Source organism: Jaculus jaculus, chromosome 14, assembly GCF_020740685.1.
Source record: "Jaculus jaculus isolate mJacJac1 chromosome 14, mJacJac1.mat.Y.cur, whole genome shotgun sequence".
Lineage (NCBI taxonomy): Eukaryota > Metazoa > Chordata > Mammalia > Rodentia > Dipodidae > Jaculus > Jaculus jaculus.
Window position 1 is genome coordinate 63,674,652 of NC_059115.1, and position 21,375 is coordinate 63,696,026.

A 21,375-nucleotide genomic window follows, 5' to 3' on the forward strand; every position below is an offset into this window, starting at 1 on the left:
AATTAACAATCTATAATCTTCTCTTGAGATGAGACTAATAAACTTTCAGGCATACCAACTGACATGTACCAGGAACCAGAGAGGCAGACGACCTCGGCACATGCACAATGGCAGAGTCTAGCATGCATGTAACAAAAGGGATCACAAGAAGAATGTAGTGTTGGGAGCCTGGCACCAATAAGTGATGTGCTGAAAGCGAGGAACAGCCATCCTAATGTTTGACAGGGTTAACTAGCAGTAGGAATCACATGGGTCACATGCATTTAGAGAAAGCAACGTAGCTCCCTTTTAAATTGCAGGTTGTTTTGTTGATTCACTAGAAGACACATGACAGACAGAGTGGTACCCTGAAGACTCTAGGACTCTCTTCCCACAATCATGGTGTATATTCATTCTGAGTTGCAATGGGTGGAAGTCTTTTTTGAAACAGAGGAGGACTTCATCCAAGGCCATCTTGCCATAGCCTCCTCATCAGTCTGAGGCTCAGCAAAACCACTGTTGGAAAGGTACCAATGGAGGAGCTGTAGCTGTGGCCTGTGGCAGAGAAGCCACAACTCCCACAAGAATCTCAGTCCTGAGAGGCAGTAGAGCAGAAAGATGACCACGCCAGTCTCAGTGGACAGGTTACTCAAGATAAAGGGCAGGGGAAGGCAGGAGTCCTCATGAGAGCAGCGTAAACAGAGGGATGTTATGGTAGCTGTGGATAGACTTGAATCTCCCATAGCTACTTTTCAGTAGCATCTCCTTGACATCAGGCAAAGGGTGAAGTGATCATAGGTAGACATCCAAATTAGAGTGTCAAATTCCCACAAGGTAATATAATTTATCTGATTATCAACAGGCCTACAAAAAATTACAAGTTAAAAAAACAACTCTGTATCTTCAAAGATGTAGTGGTCATCATTTGAAATATCTAACACTGAGTAATAATGTTTGTAACTTGCTACGTACTCATAAACAATCATGAATGTTTTAAAATTTTATTTGTAAAATAGTTTGAGAGACAATGAAATGTTATAAAAGGTATGTTAAAGAAGTGTACACACAATATGGTCTTACTTTAATTTTTTTTGTAAAGTGGACCACAATGGGAAAGAAAATAATAACTAGAAAGAAGCCCACTTCCGCAAGGAGATTATCTCTAAGTAGCTGGAATGTTAGTGACTTATTTTCTTCTTTGTTCTCCCTGGAGTCCACATCTATAGCCAATACATGATTTATATAGATATTGATACATTTCAAAAGTGACAACAATGTGAGGTTTAGGGACAATCCTGTTACAAATATTTATATTAACCTTAGAAAAAAACTAAACCTAGGAGAAAGCATCTCTCATTAATCCCATTAGCTTCTTATAGTTAATTATAGAATATTTTCTTGTTAACTAAACTAATAAGTGTTATTTAGCTACTAAGTTATAGATCTAAGAATAAGTTGTGAGACTCATTGAGAATGAGTTGCTGCAACAAATCTGGCAGGAGGGAACAAAGTGGGGGGAAATAATATAAACATATTGTTCTACTTGCTATAGCCTCATAATTATAATCATGGAGATATATATGACCTTGATGAGCAGATACTATTTAAATATTTTGAGTACAGTATGATCTCCTTCTATTCAGTTATTATGAACAAAATAATATCCTCAGAAATGAAGTGAAATTAATCACATGATTAGAGGAAGGCATGAGAAGATATTTAGCTATAATCTAATCTTACCCTTGAGTTTTAGAGACAACTAAAGCAGAAGTGATTATTCAGTGTGACATCAGTTCCTGTCTTCTACCCCACTCATGCTATTTATGTTTAGCATCACATATTTTCTTATGTATGGTCATCTGCACAGGATACATGATATTTCAAAACAAAAGAAATGTCAAAGCCGGAAGTGGTCATGCATGCCTTTAATCCCAGCACTTGGGAGGCAGAGGTAGGAGGATTTCATGAGTTCAAGGCCACCCTGATACTACATAGTGAATTCCAGGTCAGCCTGAGGTAGAGTGAGACCCTACCTCAAATAAACAAAAAACAAACAAACAAAAAAGAGATGTCAAGTCACCTAGTTTTATAAGATAGACTCTTTAAAAGTATGAATGTTTAAACACTGAATTGTATTGCTAATTATCAAAATAAAATCAACATGTTCCTTTTTAAAATAACTGATGTAAGCTTTAAATCAGGAGTTAACAACCTTGACCATGACCTACCTTCACTTGGAGGTTTTTTACAAATCCTACCTATGGTTAAGACTCTGTGGCCAACCTAGCAAAGCTTCCTCTCCAGAACCAAAACCCAAGCATCGAAATTCTCAAAGCTCCAAAGACACTTCCAACTATCACCTCTGTAGATGAAGTGGAAGATAAACTCCATAAACCACCCAGTATTAAAGAAGACAGTTGCAGAGCCGGATCCTTGTAAAAAGAAAGGACAGCCATTGGAAACAGGTGTGCCCATTTTGTTGACTTTTCAACATCTTTCACGAGTCTACCTAGCTGTGGCAGACCAGTGAGGGGTAGACTGAATCTGTGGCTGACCACTGTAACCATCTGTACCCACCTCTGCATAGTTTAGCTCCAAAGCACACTTTCTGTTGATCTCTCCCAGATGCTCCTCAGAGAGGGGCTGCAATGCTTCTTCAATCAGCAGAGACTGTGAAACCCTGAGGGGCTCCTGACCGCTAGAGAGGGGGCAGCTGGCACAGGAAGATGCACATTGTTCCCTCCTGGCTGGTGGCCACCACTGAGATCCTTGTGGAAAGAAATCAAAATCCTCAGTGGAAAAACACTGGCATCAAAGGCCTTTGGAAGTAGATTTATTTGTGCTCCTTCTTGGGCTCCATTCTTCCTTGTTGCTGGGCCATTTCTTGCTGAGTGTTCTCTCACCCACCAAAATTCTTGCACATTAAAATGAGCACCTTTGGTGTTTAGTAGAGAAGGCAATCCAGCCATTTAGTAATCATCCAAATGATTACACAGACATACCTAACTGCATGCCTTTAAGTTGTACCTCCAGAGGCAGTTAGAGATGCTTTGGTTCAGGTCAGATAGGGTAGCATACATTTCTAATCTCAGCACTTGGGAAGTGAAGACTGGAGGGTTAGAAGTTCAAGGTCATTCTCTGCTACATAGTGAGTTCCAGGATGGCCTGGGTCTATATAAGAAACTGTCTCAAAGTAAAATACTTTTGTCCAAACACAAAACCTTTTTTAAAATTTATCCTTAAATATCCTTTTAATAAATGAAATTATAAAGTGGTATCACTCCAGGTTCTTAGTATATAGTAAGGGGACCTGATAAATTTAAAATTATGTTTCAAAGAATAACTTTTCTAATTTTTTAGAGTTATACAAAAAACAAAAGTGGCTTACTGCCAAAAGCTTTCTAGGCTCAAGGTAAATTCCTGCCAACACATTAGTGGTTATAGTAATTGAAGTAATGGCATAGTGTTACTGTCTATTCAGTGTCTATTTCAAGGGCCATTCTGTTTCATAAAGTGAGTGAGAATGAAAGAAAGTGCACTTTTACAACATTTTCTCCAAAACTTGTCACCACCACAAGCCATGTAGAAACAGTTGGGAAGAACATATGTTCCTCTCTGGAATTAAGATTCTCGTGTGCCTTTAATAAGATGAGTCATATTCCTCTCACCAAAGTTAGAATATAAATCCTGGCTACTTTTCTCCTGTTTCATTTTTGTTTTAAGAGGGGGGAAAAAGAAGAAGAAGCAAATCACTGAACCTGCCTCTTGGGCACCTAAAGTCAAGTGAAGAAAAATGTGTTTATGACCCCATATATGAAAAGCAGAGTTTCATTTACCTAATTTATCATCTTTCCTCCTAATAGAGTAGATATTAAAGGAGTGAGAAAAGGAAAAAGTGAAGGAGGAGGGGAAGAAAGGAGAGACTGCTTGCCTCAGTGACAGCCACAGCTACTTCTTATGCCAAACCAGATGCAACCAAACAAAATAAAATGAGAGTGTGAGCTCTTGTTCATTCCCAAGGCCTGTGAGGTCTTTGCTGATTCCATGTGAGAATGATTGTCTACACTTGCCTCCATGACAGCACAAAGCTTGGAAGCTATGCTGATGCCTAGAATGTAAAAGAAGTTGAGAAGTCTGTTTCCCAAAATCATGTATTACTTGATGTTTTAAAAATGCATTATGATGACATATGTTTTTACTCCAACTTGCCTACTTGTGATGGAATTTGCAAACACTTCCAAGAATTATTTCAAAAGGTCACTTGAAATCAAGATGTAATAACTTATGGACATGATGGAAAAGTTTGGACTATTTCCTTATAAAAAAAGGAATCTTCCACAGATCCAACAAAGTAATGAAATTCATGAGTTTTCAGCTTCAGAATACTCACTATGAAGAATTGTCTGATTTAAAAGCAACACTAATGATAAAAATACTCCAGGCTTAGAATAGCCTCCTGTGGGCTACGAGAAGTTCAAATTGCACTTTATAGCCAATTAATTTAAAGTATTTATTAGATGGTAATTAAAATTTATCAAGACATACTTCTGAAACATCATGTTTTATACCTAAAATAAATAAAACTGTACTAAGGTTAACTTTCAATTTAAGGTATCTTGTCCTCAAAAATAAAGAAAAAGAACAGCAACAAAATAAATATCTGAAAACATCACCTACTTTTCTGTCCCTGGGGTTGTCTGACTCAATATTTAGAATAACCAACTACATTTTTACTGTACTTCCCTGACTTACAAAAGTTAGACTTTCACAGGAAATATCTAAAAAGATCAATTCTGGCAAATAAAGTTCTATAAAACACTCAGGTTTAATAATATAACCCATTACAGTATCACAAGGTCTCCTCAGCTCATGAAAATAATTTCCTCTATCAAAAATGTCCTTCCTTTGATTTTCTTCAAATGCAAGTTGATATTTACTGCTAGAGGGTACAAATCAATTTCAAATACCCCTTCCTAAAGAAATAGGGGGGAAAGTGTGAGGTTTTAGTACAGTGATGATGCCTATGGAGCTACAAGGCTCATCTCTGATTTGCTGGGTCAGCTCATTCTTGTACCTTGGGGATAGAAAGAAGGAAATACGACATAATAAAACTGGCCAACACTGAGTCCTTCCACAGTTTAAAACTCCTTGTTGGAAACAGTGCCAGTGTGAGCCCAGGTACTTAGTAAGGGCAGCTGTGCAAACTAAAAATGCTGATGGTTAAGAGAAATAAGACAGAGTTGTGGAGTCAGGAAACTGCATGCTAAAAGGTCATAGTAACTTCTAGCTCTCCTTGCCTGTAGCTTTAAGAAAACAGCCATCTCATTTCTTATAAAATAATCTCAGGGAGCATTAAAGCTCTCATTAGGAACTTCATCGGGAATTTAGTTTTAGGACCGAAAAAGTCACTAATCCCCTCTTCCTGTTCCTCATAAAATAGACTACAGTAAGAATTTAAAGATACACTCTCTTTCATGGGCCGTATCTGATAAGATTCAATGTGACCTGGAGCTGGTTCATTGTCCTGTTCAAGAGCACCTCAGGACTGTTCACAGTGTGGTTACTTAATGGACAGTTTACAAGGCATTCAACAAATTTGATACTGATGGAATTATTATTTAGTGGTCTTGAGAAAAAGGCAAGGTGGTATAAAGGCTTTTGTCTGGAGCTAACATTTCTTTTTACTTCAATAAAATTTAAAAATGTTACTTACTATGGTAATTTTCAAATTGTTATGAACTGGGAAATCTTTATATAATGCTTTGGCTTACATAGAATTACTGCTGAGGCAAAAGAAATTTAAATCATACGTTATCTGAAGTAGCCTGACTTTTGTTATTTTATCAAAGTCAATGGTTTTATAAATTATTCGTAAAGAACCTTACCTATTACCTGAACCCTAGGAATGGGTAGCTATTACACTATATTTAAAGATAATTATTTTAAAAATTCATAAAAATGTAAAAGAGATAATTGTGCCAGTCAACCATATTCTAAAGATTCAAAGAGCCAACAAGAGTTGATATCTTACAGGAATAGAAAAGCAAAATCTATAAATGAGTGATCTTTCTAGTGAAAGAAAAAGGGTACCTTTATCAATATAATTCCTTTGGAAATAATCATACACATTAATGCATAGCTATCAGGATATGCCACATCTGCCAGTGTAATAGGAAATGGCAGGACAAACGTTAAGTAAAACAATTATTTTTACTATTGTAAACTTGGAGAAGCTTAGAAACTAGCAGGTGCTGACAAAAACCTGAGGCACTAAAATCTAACAATGTTATTTACTGACCACCTTGAACCAAAAGAAGGAAGCCAATTAGGGTACTTTCCATTGGTTACCATGACATCCACAACAGGAACTCCTCACGTCCATAGGACTTCATCAAATAGAGAAAGGGTAGAAGAAAACAGGGAGAATATGTCATTATCATCTTAATGGCTTTCTCTTGAAGAGGAATGGATGTAACATTTTTTTTTCTTACTAGGCAAGTCCATGCATGACTTTGTGTTTTATAAATAATGTCCACAAAAAAAGAAGCTCTAATTTTTAAATACATCTTGGTATATAGGGGATTTATTTTTTATTCCTTTGATCTGTCACATTTTTTGTTGTATGGTGAATATACCCAAGACCTTCAACATACTAGGTAAGAGCTCTATCTCTCAGGTGGATCCTCAGTCTTGCACTTAATTTCTTACTAAAAAGTATCACTATCCAAACTCAATATATTTTAGCCATTACATAATTATATATGTCGAATATTTTACACACAGCCCAAACATTACAAGAAAGGCTTTGCACTTGGGCTCACAATGAACATTTCAGAAGAAAAGGTTATTTTTTATATGATTGTTTATTTTTCTGTTAGAATTATTATAGAAACTATCTCATGGTTTAATACAAATTGTATATACTCTAATGTCCTTGGCTCTTAAAAATATGACCTATGGCACAAATTCGGCTATTTAAAAACTTCTAAATTACATCCTAATTTTGAGGTTTGACTAATGTGAATATCTAGGATGATGGCATGGAATGGTTCATTGGTTTCTATGAGCTTTAGGGAAAAAAAATAGTGCTGCTGGGCATGGTGGTGCACACCTTTAATCTCAGAACTCAGGAGGAAGAGGAAAGAAGATTGCTGTGAGTTTGAGGCCAGATTGAGACTACATACTAAATTCTAGGTCAGCCTCAGATAGCATGAGACCCTACCTGGAAAAAAAATAAATAAAAAAGCACTGCTAATTTCCTTATATGCACTTCTTTTAAATATTTTCACTTTTACTTATTTATTTGAGAGAGAAAGAGGCTTACAAAGGGGGAGAGAGAATGGGTACACCAGGGCATCCAGCCACTGCAAACGAACTCCAGACACATTACCACTTTGTGTATTTGGCTCATGTGGGTTCTGGGGAATTGAACCTGCATACTTTGGCTTTGCAGGCAAGTGCCTTAACTGCTAAGCCATCTTCCGAGCCCTTATATGCACTTTTTGAAACAGAAAGTATTTATAAGTGTTGGCATTTAGATCAACTAGAATTCAAAATAAAATCAAACCACACCAAAGTGTATGTATGAAAATATCATAAAGACAAGAAGAAAATTCAAATGTTAAGAGACCAAAAAGGCATAAGAGTTCAGATATAATATTCAAGATGATGCAGAGATGACCTGGTTCTCTCAGTAGTGCTGGAAATCACATTTCTTTTTTACAATTTATTAAAGGCCACAGATGAGGAGGGGGAGAGAGGTAGGCACAAATGACTCATGGGAACTCTGGAAATACATATTTTACTTAAATATTTTTGCAAATGTTCAAGAAACAGGTACAGCATGTAACAGAAAATAACAAATCATTTCTGGCACAGATAACCTGAAATTAACTTACATTTCCCCAAATTAATGGAAACAGTTTGTTTCTATCAAAACAAACACATTTCATCTTAAGGAAACTACCCTTCTAATAAACTTTTCTTCTTTTAGGAATCCATGTCGTTATCCAAATATTTTCTATGTTTGCTTCTAGCTATTCTCCATGCATTGCTCTCAAACTCTAGGGAGTTGTCAGAAGATTTGATCAACTCCTAAAAAGTCACCTCAGAAGTTTGCTCAGTAACCTAACTTCATGTGAATTTGTCTGACAAAAAGTCAGAGAAAGAGAGAGAGGCCAAGAGGGAGAATGCACCTCAACAAAGGCACATCTACAAACATTACTCAAAGATTAGAGAATTTTCCTATGTAAATTTTTGATCAGGTTAATTTAAAAAAGTATGTTTGTTTCTTATAAGGCGGTGATGATGGAGCTCTTCAGTGTGACAATGAAGAGAGCTTGTAGAGGAGCAATGAAATCATTGCCAATTTCATTACATAGAACTCTCTGTGTCTATATAGATTAAATGATGTTTAGGATTTCTTCACAAAAACAATGTGAGGCCAATAGTAAACACTAAGCAAGGAAGCTGGGGAGAGGCACATGAAAGACACGTGCTGCTTGCAGCCAGGAAGATGGTTCGGTACATAAGGTCCTGCTGCAGAAGGAGGATCACCTGAGTTTGGATCCCTAGCACCCGTGGAAAAGCTGGGTGTAATCACAGTGCTGTGGAGGTGGAGATGAGAAATCCTGGAGGCTCACTACCTAGCTAGTCTAACTGAATTTGTGAGCTCTAGATTCAGCAAGAGGTCCTTTATATATATATATATATATATATATATATATATATATATATATATATATATATATATATATATATGAAGAATGTATATATATATATATATATATATATATATATATATATATATATATATGAAGAATGTATATATATCTAGCCCAGGCTGACCTGGAATTCACTATGAAGTCTCAGGGTAGATTCAAATTCATGGTGATCCTCCTACCTCTGCCTCCTGAGTGATGGGATTAAAGGCGTGTGCCCCTATGCCTGACTAAAAAAAAATAATAATTTTACTTATTTTTTATGAGAGAGAGAGAAGAAAGAGGTCACTTTTTAAAGATTAAAAGTGGACAGAGATCAAAGAAGACACCCACTGTCTACTTCTCTCCTCCATATGCACATGCACACATGTATGTATACCCACATGCATATGTGTGATCATACGTATAGGAACACTCATTCACACACATGCACATATATCCCTGCCAAAACAAGAGACAGATGTGTTGGTAGATGAGATTTTGAAAGAGCAGTTATGGAGATATTAGAATTAAAGATATATTGAGAATAGAGTATCTATCACAAGGTTACTATATCCAGACAGAGTTAAATTTCAATTTGCCTTTGATCCACAGGCAAATAAGCCTATTCATTTGACCCTAAGTACACATTATAAAAGAATAAAAAGTGGGTACGTTTGGATATTAAGAAACACCAAGTAAGTTGTTTCTAATAAGCACTAAGGAACAAGACTGCAATTACCAGTTCTGGTTTTACACCTCACATCATCCATGTCCCTTGTGGGCTTGTTATGGGGCCTTCCAAAATTCACCTACACACATTTTATTTCTCAAAGTTTTATACCATACAATAAAATGCTACCATTTGAGAAAAGAATGGAAAAGCATTCCAAGAGTGAACATATAATGGGCTAGAACAAGAATAATGAGGGAAGCATTCACTATAATGCACAAAACTGTATTTTTCTTTTACAAGGAAATGTTAAATTATGATCCCAAATTATTATTTTCACAATTGAGGCTTGAAATGATCATCTAGCTACTGATGTTGGCCTTAAAGTTGGTGCTGGATTTTATGTTCACATATAGCCTCCTTATCCCCATTGAGTATTATCACAGGTAGTGCCCACTTTACCCACGCTGTGGGCATTCAGTCCTTCTGACTAGAAAACTCTTGGAACTATCTCCCATGGAATATGCTGCAAGTGATTGCTTCCAAAGGACAGAAGATGGCAGACCTGCACTCTCTCCTGTTAACCAGTACATAGACATCGCAGAAGTGTCAAACAGATCTTCCTCTCTTTAGAATTGAGAAATTCTGGGCAGTTCCATGGTCTTATATTTTAACACCAGGAGGAACTAAGCAAGCACTAATCTAATACTTGTTATTGGAACCAAATTGCAACTGCAGATAAAAAATAAAGACAAACCTAGGTCACTGAAAGTAATACTTCCAGGAATGTTAAACCACCTTTGACTTAAATATTTAGAGAAGCTCAGGGCACACTCTAACAACTACTTACTATGCTCTAATTCCATATGCCTGAAACTATTAGGGGTAGGCAGGAAATGAGAGAATTAGAGAAAACAGGGAACAGATTCTAAAGTAAGGCCTCTTAAGCAGCAGACAGTCTGGCAGTACATGGGAGTATCATGGAGCGCAATGTTTAAAGCTCAATGAACTTACCTGTGGCTACTTTGGGGCACACAGCCTGGTTCTTGAGTCATACATGTGTCTTGCTACCTTATCAGGCACAAAGGATCACTCTTCAGACTCCCAAAAGTGATGTTCCATGTCCAGGTGCATGCCATGTCATGTGCCCGACAATGATGTCCTACCCACGCAGGCATTACTCCCCTTCCTGGCAATATTTCCCCTGCCAGTGCTTATGCATGTGCCCCAAGGGCCCCTCTCACCCCAACTCCATCTTAATCACCAACAAAACTTGCAATGGACTCGCGGCTGGGTTAGCCAGTTCTCTTCCTCCATTGCTTTTCCTTGGAGAGTGTATTTTTGCTTCATTAAACGCTTGCTTACCTTTCCTCTGGTCTCCATAAGTTCTTCGCCAGGAATAGCTCCTAACCTTAGCCACCTTACTCAAGGATAGAGGTGGCTTGCCAGTGTGCCCATAAATAAACCAATGGAGAGAAGCATTTCTGACTAAACCAACGTGACAGGGTAAAAAAAAAAAAAAAAAAAAAAAAAAAAAAAGGAGCTAGAGAGATGGCTTAGCGGTTAAGTGCTTGCCTGTGAAGCCTAAGGACCCTGGTTAGGGGCTCAATTCCCCAGGACCCATGTAAGCCACATGCCCAAGGGGGCGCATGCATCTGGAGTTCATTTGCCATGGCTAGAAGCCATGGTGTGCCCATTCTCTCTCTCTCTCCCCCTCTTTCTGTTTCTCTCAAATAAATAAACAATTTTTTTTTAAATGTCTTAGGGGACTGGAGAGATGGCTTAGCGGTTAAGCGCTTGCCTATGAAGCCTAAGGACCCCGGTTCGAGGCTCGGCTCCCCAGGTCCCACGTTAGCCAGATGCACAAGGGGGCGCACACATCTGGAGTTTGTTTGCAGTGGCTGGAGGCCCTGGCGTGCCCATTCTCTCTCTCTCCCTCTATCTGTCTTTTTCTCTGTGTCTGTCGCTCTCAAATAAATCAATAAAAATTTTAAAAAAATGTCTTAGTTTGTTAGGCATCTTTGGAAAAAAATTGACCCATCACCTACCATTGCAATAATCCTCCATATCCAACTTTTCCTACCTCATGTCATTACATTTCCTGCTTTGCTCTTATTCACAGACCTTCTCAAAGGAACTGAACTCTTTGCCTCATTGTCTTAAAAGAAATAATTTCCTTTTTTATAGAATGTTTCTCCTTTCTGGCCACTTTCTCCTCTCACTTAAGCTTCAAAGTTAATTATTCAGAGACGGCTTCTGTGACAAGACCTCCCTCCTATTCCCCATGCCCCTACATAGTTCAGAATTTATTGCTTCTTGTTATAGTTGTTGCAAGTATAATTAACAATTATTCTTTTATTTATTTATTTGAAAGAGAGAGACAAAGAGGTAAACAGAGAGAGGGGGCCTCCAACTGCTGCAGATGCATGTGCCACCTTGTACAACTGGCTTTATGTGGGTCTTGGGGAATCAAACCTGGATCCTTTGGCTTGGCGGGCAAGCACCTTAACTGTTTTCCAGCCCTGTCTATTACTTTTTTTTTTTTTCATTTTTTAAAAAAATTTTATTTATTTATTTATTTGAGAGAGACAGACACACAGAGAGAAAGACAGATAGAGGGAGAGAGAGAGAATGGGCGCGCCAGGGCTTCCAGCCTCTGCAAACGAACTCCAGACGCGTGCGCCCCCTTGTGCATCTGGCTAACGTGGGACCTGGGGAACCGAGCCTCGAACTGGGGCCCTTAGGCTTCACAGGCAAGCGCTTAACCGCTAAGCCATCTCTCCAGCCCTTTTTGTTCATTTTTTTTTTTTTAATTTAATTTATTAGTTTTCTTTTCAGTAAATACAGGCAGTTTGGTACCATTATTTAGGCTCATCTGTGATCTGTCCCCTCCCATTAGACCCTCCTTATTATTGAAAATGGGTCGTGCATTGTGGAGTTAGCCCCCAGTTATTAGTATGATAAATGTCTCTGAAAATCATGACCCAACATGTAACTCTGACATTCTTTCCGCCCCCTCTTCCGCAAGATTTCCCTGAGCCATGTTGGGTTCATTTTTGGTCTGCTTCAGTGCTGAGGTGTTGGGGGCCTCTGAGGCTCTGGCTCTCTGATTTGGTAGGAGTTGATTTTTCTCTGCATTGATCTCCTTCCCCTTTGTGCTGGTATCCAGTTCACAGGAAAACATCACCCTTGCTTATTTCGCCAGTTGTCCTTAGTTTCAGTTGGGCCCCTTCTGAGGTATGTTGGGGCAGCTCTCTTCTTAGGATCTGCATCTATCTTTTTTTCCCTCGTTGTTTGTAGTGCAGCTAGGCGGTCGCCATCTTGACCGGAAGCTGTCTATTACTTTTTAAACATAGAGTTTAGCTATGTGTGATGGAATTCAAGGCCATCCTAGGCTATAGAATGAATGCAAGGTCAGCCTGGCCTAGAGTGAGACTCTGCCTCCAAAAATCAAACGAACAAACAAACAAAAAAACCCACAACCCCTCCCCCTCAAAACACAGAACTTCCCTGAAAGTTTTATGAAAGCAAGGCAGAGACAGTCTGTGTCTAATATTCCCAGTACAGGTCTCTAGATAAATGCCTTTCACTCAACAAATATTTGGTAAAAGAATAAAATATACTTATATACTGTAATACTGATCTTCACACATTTTAAGATGGTTGCTATGGTCCATATTTTCCAAACTAGAAAAATAAAGGTCATATAAAATGACTCAAATTTTTACAGCAAGTTGCAGAACCCAGACTTAAGGCACTTCCTGTCTCTGAGGCCAAAGCTCTAAGACAATGGTGGTTAAAAATCAATGAAGAACAACCCAGCTGCTCTGTCTTCATTGAAACCTTGGGGAGAATTAAGATGAAATCTACTAGCCGGACATGGTAGCCCACACCAGTAATACCAGTAAAAACAGAATGATCACAAGTTTGAGGCCAGTCAGGTCGACACAGCAAAACTCTATTGCAAAAAATAAAAATAATAAACCTGCTGATATTCTGATAGCGTCTCCTTTACCACACAAAAGTGATTTATTTTTACTGCTGTCCTACTGTTGGAAAAAAGAATAGCTTATAATTATTTATACACATGGACTTGCTTCAGTGCCTTCTTGAGCGTAAATAAAAGACATGTGAAGGGGAAGGACACTTACCATGATTCCAGTAAGCAAACAGACTCCTTTCCCACAGTATGTGTTAGGTACCATGTCACCATAACCAATGGAGAGAAAAGTTATGGATATCAACCACATTGCTCCGAGGAAGTTGCTAGTTACATCCTGCTGATCATGATACCTGAAAAATAGCAAACAAAGCCAGTACTTTATGATTAATCTATAGTATGGCAGCTGAGTGAAATTTCATTCATTCGTTTGATGAATTCCCTGTAAATGATTCAATTTAGACATTTTCAATAAAGCTAAGAGTCTACCTAAGCAATATCGGAAAATATCAGAGAGTACCTCAACTTTAAAAATAACCTGTGAGAGTACTTATACTATATGAAAACTGACTTTCTCACTGGTGTGAGATGAGATGCGCATATTGATCTCTGTAGACTCCTGTCTCTTGACGGTTCTCCAGCACTCCTTGATAATGGACCAGGCCTTTGAGACAATGAATTTCATACCATGCCTATGTGACAAGAGAAATCATGCTGTTCCTTTTACTTGAACAGTGTTTGCTACCTTTGCTGTCCCAGTATTGCCCAACTCCTCATTAAAACAAACTCAAGTGGAATCCTGCAGCCACACAGTCTACCAGAAGCACATACGACAGACTGGCCATGTAAGTTGCCACCCTTCACACATTGGTCTCTGCTGTGGAGGGCATACCCTCCCCTCATCTTTGGTCTTGACCGCAGTCATATTCCAAACTAGTGGAGGCTCTTGCTCTTTCCCCGTCTTCCTCTAAGCACCACATTTACTTCCCATCTCTCAGACATGCCATATGAGGGGCCTTTACTGCCCTCATTCTTTGTTCTGCCTTCTTCTAAAGACAAAACAAAACAAAAATAAAAGAAACTAAGAATCATTTTTTGATGCTACCTGTACTAGAAAAAGATGCCATCTGTTGGAAGGATTAGAAGCCCAGCATGACGAGAAGTGAGGGTGACCACTTTATTTTCTAAAGAAAGGAAAGGGGCAGAAACCTTGACAACACCAGAAACATCCACTTTATTGTAGCTGTAAAGTCCTCATTCATACAATGTCTGGATGAAGAGGCTGTCCCTAACCAAAGAGTCCTAGAAGTATTCCTAGCATGCCATGGAAACAGGCTAGTGCATGTGTACTGCGTATCTGTGTGGCACAATACATCCGATAATATAATGACATGTAACTGGTACTGTGGTCAGCAAGATCACGCCTATGGACTACTGTTTCACAGCATGAACCTGAGAGGTCAGCTTTGAATCAGTACCTATCCATGATAATGATGTGTTCTGATAAGACTCCCTCACCACACAGCCTTATACATGGACTATATCACCCTTTTACTGTCACTGACTTGGATACAGGAGAGGGGAGGGGGGATGAAAAAGAGTTCATTTCCACTCAAATTTTATTTGTGAAATGAAATTTCTCCTTGAGAAAACATGACTTATACCCAGCTCATATATAAGCAAGAGTTCAGGAATCTAGTGTACATATTTTTTAAGGGCAGTCAGTGCTTAGCACTTGATTTGAATTTTTTTCCATTTAACGTGTATATTATTACATGGACCACCTTTGGCTGAAACCACTCTTTCCCCTCCCTATATCAGCAAACAGATGTCCTAGATACTTTTACTTTCTAGGCACTTGGGAGTATGCTGAAAGAAATCTTCATTTTGAATTTCTTCCACACTGCCACTATCAAACTAGAGCACCCACGGGCAAAGAAGAGACCAAGAGTTAATACCTCAGGCCAGGGACTTCAGGTGACTGTTTCTTGACTGTTGCCTCCAAGGAAATTTCAACCTCAACATGGCCATCTCATTTGTTGTTTTTTTGTTTTTTTAAACATTTTTTACTTGGATTTCACATTTTGGAAAAGTGAATTACTAACGTTGGCATTTTGAAGTATTCACTGGAAACTATTCAGTTTGCTAATCTGTGATAAGTACACATCCAAAATGTACAAATAAATAAATGTATAAATAAATGTCTCCCATTTTCCTATGACTCCTCACCAAGGCAGCATTATGCCACTCTATTATTCAGTGAATGTTTGTCATGTGCTGTGCATGTTACACTGGGTCTGAGACTGTAAGCTTGCATTTAGTTAAGGGCTTAACTAAAAAACAAATATGTTTCTAGAAATTGGTGCCTTAGGGTTTAGAATTCAATGATAAATTATTCTTTTTTATTTATGAAATGGTAAACCTGTCTGAAAAAAAGCTTAGGATGGAAATACTAAAGTTTATGTTGTATGCAGACTGACTTAGTCTTGAACAGTCAAGATGAAATCAAGAATGAATTAGACACTATTAGGATAGTCACCTGGTTTCCTTCTTGGCAATTCTGGAACAAATATTACGTTAGACTTATCAACATGATGACGCTATCACTTAGAACTTCCCTCAGTTTTGAATCAATGCCAGATTCATGCCAACAGGAATGGTTAATGGGTGAAATTTACTAAAGAAATTGGTACATTTCTTCTTAAAGATTTTTTTTTAATTTTTTAATTTATTTATTTGAGAGTGACAGACACAGAGAGAAAGACAGATAGAGGGAGAGAGAGAGAGGATGGGCGTGCCAGGGCTTCCAGCCTCTGCAAACGAACTCCAGACGCGTGCGCCCCCTTGTGCATCTGGCTAACGTGGGACCTGGGGAACCGAGCCTCGAACCGGGGTCCTTAGGCTTCACAGGCAAGCGCTTAACTGCTAAGCCATCTCTCCAGCCCTGGTACATTTCTTTAATAGAAGTTTATTTCACAGACTTACTCAGACAATTCCACTCTTCTTCACCAAGAAAACTGTTCTGAGAAAGCCATGCAGACAGACCTCATTTGCTAGATTTCACATTCTGATTAATATAAATGTTAACTGAATGAAAAATACACCAATTAAACATTAAAACTGGAACAAAGAATACCTCATGATCTCAAGCTATTTATTTGTTTCTTTGTTTTTGTTTTTCAAGGTAGGGTCTTGCTCTAGCCCAGGCTGACCTGGAATTCACTATGGAGTCTCAGAGTGGCCTTGAACTCATGGCGATCCTCCTACCTCTGCCTCCCAAGTGTTGGGATTAAAGGCGTGCGCCACCACACCCAGCTTCGAACTTTTAAGATAAACACTCTGGGATGATTTCAGGAAGACACCTGAGCCACTATACAATACTCCCCGCACTCCATACTGTAGACTTATAGACTGTGAGATCAGCTTTGAGGCTTTTAAAAGGAAGATTCTTTTCTTAGTTTCTATTATCCATTTCTTCATTCATTGCTACTGGGGCGGGGGAGTCTTGCATTGTGTCTTAAGTAACAAACATGACAGCTTAATTTACAGAGATTCCCAGCACTCCTGCATCCCCTAAGCACCTCTGTGCCTGGCGGTTATGCTGCCTCTTTCATTGTTCTCTTTCTCCAAACTATACATGGCTTTAGGGCGCTGTGGTATTCCAGGCTCATCCTTTCTCTGTATCTACAGAGCATCTTGCACATCCCTCTAGTACATTCAATAGATGCTAATTTGGTCACAAGACATGCGATGTATACTTTGCTCATCTACCATGCCTGTAGAGTCAAAATTATAGATGATCTGAAGTTGAAGACTATACCTTATTTAATGTTCCATTATCATGCAATTCTTAGAAGAAAGTAGGAAACACATTTATTACTTTATTAAGTTAATTTATTAAGTTAGTGTGACACTATGAAATGTGATTTCAATCTTAACACCTGGGCCATGTGCTAGGCTTTTAAAAATCACATAGAGACACTGAAAAGAATAGGCAAATGATTCTTGCTCTTCAATGTGAATTATATTTGCCATGTTATAGCCCAAGATCTTTATATAACTTATATTTTATAGCTATATAAAAATAATTCAATCATGGAGGTTAACAGCTGACAAACTATATTCATGACTTCCATTAAACTTTTTATTAACTCTTGAAATGATAGAAGTATTTTAAATGTCTGCCCTTGACTCAAATTTAAGATTTCATTATAAAATGAAAAGTATTTCATCAATTTAAATACGTGTGATCAATATGACTCCACTTCTCTCTTGAACTCGTATCTCACTTGAAACATCATCAAAGTCATAGAAAGAAAATAAAGAGAAACCTGTAGCAACAGAGAGAAAGTCAAAGCGGCACCAGAGGATGAGCACACAGTTTTATGTAACAGAAAATTTATTTTTCTTTCGTCAAAGATGGAACACTAGCAGATTAGATGTATACTTTTTCCTAAAACATTTTTTTAAAATACAATACAAAATTTGTAATAACTGGGCTGGAGAAATGGCTTAGCAGTTAAGGCATTTGTCTGCAAAGCCAAAGGACCCAGGTTTGATTATCTAGGAACCACATAAGCCAGATGCAAAAGGTAGCACATGGGCCTGGAATTCGTTTGCAGAGGCTGGATACCCTGGCATACCCATTCTCTCCACCCCCCTCTCCTCTCTCTGCCTCTTTCTCTGTCTCAAATAAATAAGTAAATAAAAATAAAACATTAAAAATTTGTAATAATGGTTCATAAGATAGTGGACATCTAACAAGAAATCACAATTATTCGTAAAAGATGGAAGAGAATAAAAGTGAGCCCAGCAACTGTCTCAGTTTTAATGCCTAAAAAGAACCTACAGCATGTAATTCAGAGACAGAAAGCAGGCAGAGCCAACAGGTCTCCCTGTCTTGAAGGACAAGCGGAAACTCTAAGAAAGCCAAGAATTTGTGGGGCTGAAAACCAGAGCAGGTTGATCTATATATATAAAAAAAAAGATTCAATGGAAGTTTGGGGAGAAGTGTGAGTTTATGAGACAGAATATTTTGAAAAGATTTTTATCAGCCTTTGCCTAATCCAACCTTCTAGCGAATGTGGATATAGGACCCGTCTGATAAATAAATAGATCCCTGTTCTCCCAAAGTAACTCCTTAGTGCCTTCTGCTTTCCAGCCCAGAGGGATGAAATTCCCTTTAGAATCCCAGAGATGAAGCTATCACACACCATATAAATGCAGCCTACAGTTCTTATTATCTGTAGGGATATTGCCACTTAAACACCTCCACACTCTGAATGCTAAAAGCTGTGATGTGATCTCATCTGATCTTGCATATGTTACTTTGGCTTCATTTCCCTTCCTGTTGCTTGAGTCTTAGTTTGTTGGTATTTTCCTTCCACTGATACATTCTGGTTCTGCCCGGCCCTGGCTTTGACGTTCCACATTCTTCATTTGCCACACACATATATTTCTGGGATAGATTAGAGAGGATTTCATGAGGAATTAGTTCTGTGTACTGAAGGGGAGAAGAGAGCCCAAGTTATAAATGCTAAGCTATAGACAGCATAATTCACTGTGAGCAGAACTATACAGCATTTGTTTCCTTTCAATGGTTTGCAAACTAGTGAGCAAAAATAGTTATATCCACACAGTTACCCATATAGTTCGCTTACAGGTTAATCAGTGCTAATTACTAATTTTAATATTTCTGATGAAGCAGCTATAAAATGCTACTTAATTGCTGTTTTGGCCAGCTTTTTGGAATCCGAGGTTGAATATTTTGCTTTATGTACTGGTTTCCTTTCCTCTGCTACAAATTTTCTGCTTGGTATGCTTTTCTTGATTCTTGTCTGATGTATTTCACTCTAATGAAAATTTTCAGGTTTGTATTAAATTTTTGTTAGTAATGAGAAAAAAAGATTCAAGAGATCTGAAAAGAGAGCTCCTGGAACACTCCACCAAGCACTACAGAACCTGCATATAAAACTACCCAGGGCCTGGGGAGAGGGCTCAGTGGTTAAAGGCACTTGCTTGTAAAGCCTGCCAGTCTGGGTTCAATTCCCCAGACACCCATATAAAACCCAACAGGCATTCAGTTGCAGCAGCAAGAAATCCCAGCATTCCCCCCCTCCATTCACACATACACTCACACACACATACATGCAAAGAAATCAGTATTTTAAAATCTTAAACTACTCAAAGCTAGAGAGGTGGATGTGCTTCTCAGAAAACAATATAGTACCACTTGAAGACAGATAACCAAGGCATAGTAGACTTAAGTGTATAGGCCTGCTACATACGTAACTCAAATAAAGGACATGTCATTTAAAAGTACACAATTCCAAAGAAGGCAGAAATTTCAGGGTGGGGTGGAGAGGGAAGGAAGAGAGGACAGACGGGATGAAGAAAGCACAAATAGCTGTAGAGCAGATTTGCCCAAGCATTTCTTTAATCGCATTAACATGAAGGGCCCCAAACTCTCCAGGTGTACAGTTATCAGTCACACAGTGGATGGAAATGGGACATAGGTAATGACAGAGGATCTGATCTGGCTTAAATAAATAGAATGATCAATCCTTGAGTGTCTGTTTGGCCTGGTACCTTCAAGTAACAGAAATGTAGAAGTTTATCCCCTGGGTATAAACTTGACACTCAGGGACCCAGGGGATAAACCCAGGGGAAGAAGAAATGTTTGCCGCTGGAGAAATGGAGTGTGAGTTCAAGTCTATACATGAAGCAGCATTTTTACCTTTCTTCCCTGTCCCTGATCTTAATATAATAACTTGCTAGTAGATTTTTTTTTTTTCTTGCTTCAGAAAAAGGGTAAATATATTCAAGGAGTGGACAATTACCTAATAAAAGTCTTAGTTTTTACCCACATTGAGTTTTATCAGACAAAAATCTCTTTTCTTATATAGAGATTCCAATGGGCCCCAATTCCCATCCTTAAATATAAAATAGTAACTAATGGTTAGCACCCATTTTTATGCTTCCTGAAGAAAATAACAGATAAAAGAAAGAGGGAGGAAAAGGAAGAAAATTAAGGCAATAAAGAGAGATTGGTGGAGCACCTAAGATTTGTAAGCTATATTATGGGAGATCTAAAGGAACATCATGTTAATAAAACTAGGAATAAAATTCAAATTATAGTGCAATCATAATTGTAATAAATTCAAATTAAACTGGCAGAAATCTCCCAGAACATAGAACAACAAGATAAGAAGGGTGTGAGCCCAAAATGGTGCATTCTCAGACAGTCAACATAGAGCACTTAACAACTGTCTTCCTTAAAAGAAAACACACAAAGTGGAAGGGGTGAACATGTTCTCTTATTCCTTGACAGAAAAACGAGAATTCAGATATCTTCTCTACAGGAAAGATTTTATGAGAACCTGCATATTGAATAAGAACATTATAACCAAGCCAGGGGATATCACTGTAAAAATTTAATACTAAGACTAATGAAAAGTTGTTAACATTTTTTAAAGTTGGGAAAAGTAGACTAGAAATAAACACTGAAAATGGTTGGTTTGAACATTATTTGTTTTAACCAGTATGTGGGGATTGTGAAAGGGGCAAACTGTTTCTCCTGGTTTTGTAGAGGGGACAGATGCAGGATGTAGACGGAGAAAGAATTGAACAGCCCCCCCCCACTCTGCTTTATGTGGTTCTCTGAGTGGCCAGCTTGCCTAGGATGAGTGTGAGTCTATGGGATGAGGTGAGTCTATGATTCCTTCCGATTCCATGGTGAATCACGAGAATGCCAGGCAGTCCTTTCACTGCAGCTCAAGTGATGATGTCCAGTTTGGATTGTCAGTAGTGAAATTCCATGCCCACCAGCTGCAGATCCAGAGAGGTGAGAAGAACATAAGTAATTGGCTTCCAAACTGCAACGAGGTGCACATAGACTTCAGTTAAAGTGAAAGCTAAGACAATACCAAGGGAGGATACAAAGAAGTCAAAAGAAGGGAGACAGATGTGAGTTCAAAGAAAGATGAATGCTGATGGCTGCAAATGGACAGAAAATGTGTCTCTCACTTGCCACTGCCCGATATCAACCAAGTTCACCTGGAATCCATTAAGAATGGGAAGATTGT

General features: G+C 38.4%; 1 protein-coding gene across 1 annotated transcript in view; it reads right to left on the reverse strand.

The window, feature by feature from the left end:
- Positions 1 to 21,375, reverse strand: part of Kcnn2 (potassium calcium-activated channel subfamily N member 2) — a 143,449-nt gene that overhangs the window by 18,590 nt on the left and 103,484 nt on the right. Inside the window, exon 5 of the mRNA XM_004651572.3 lies at positions 13,503 to 13,644. Coding sequence (XP_004651629.3) covers positions 13,503 to 13,644 — 142 coding nt within the window. The remainder of the gene's footprint in view (positions 1 to 13,502; positions 13,645 to 21,375) is intronic.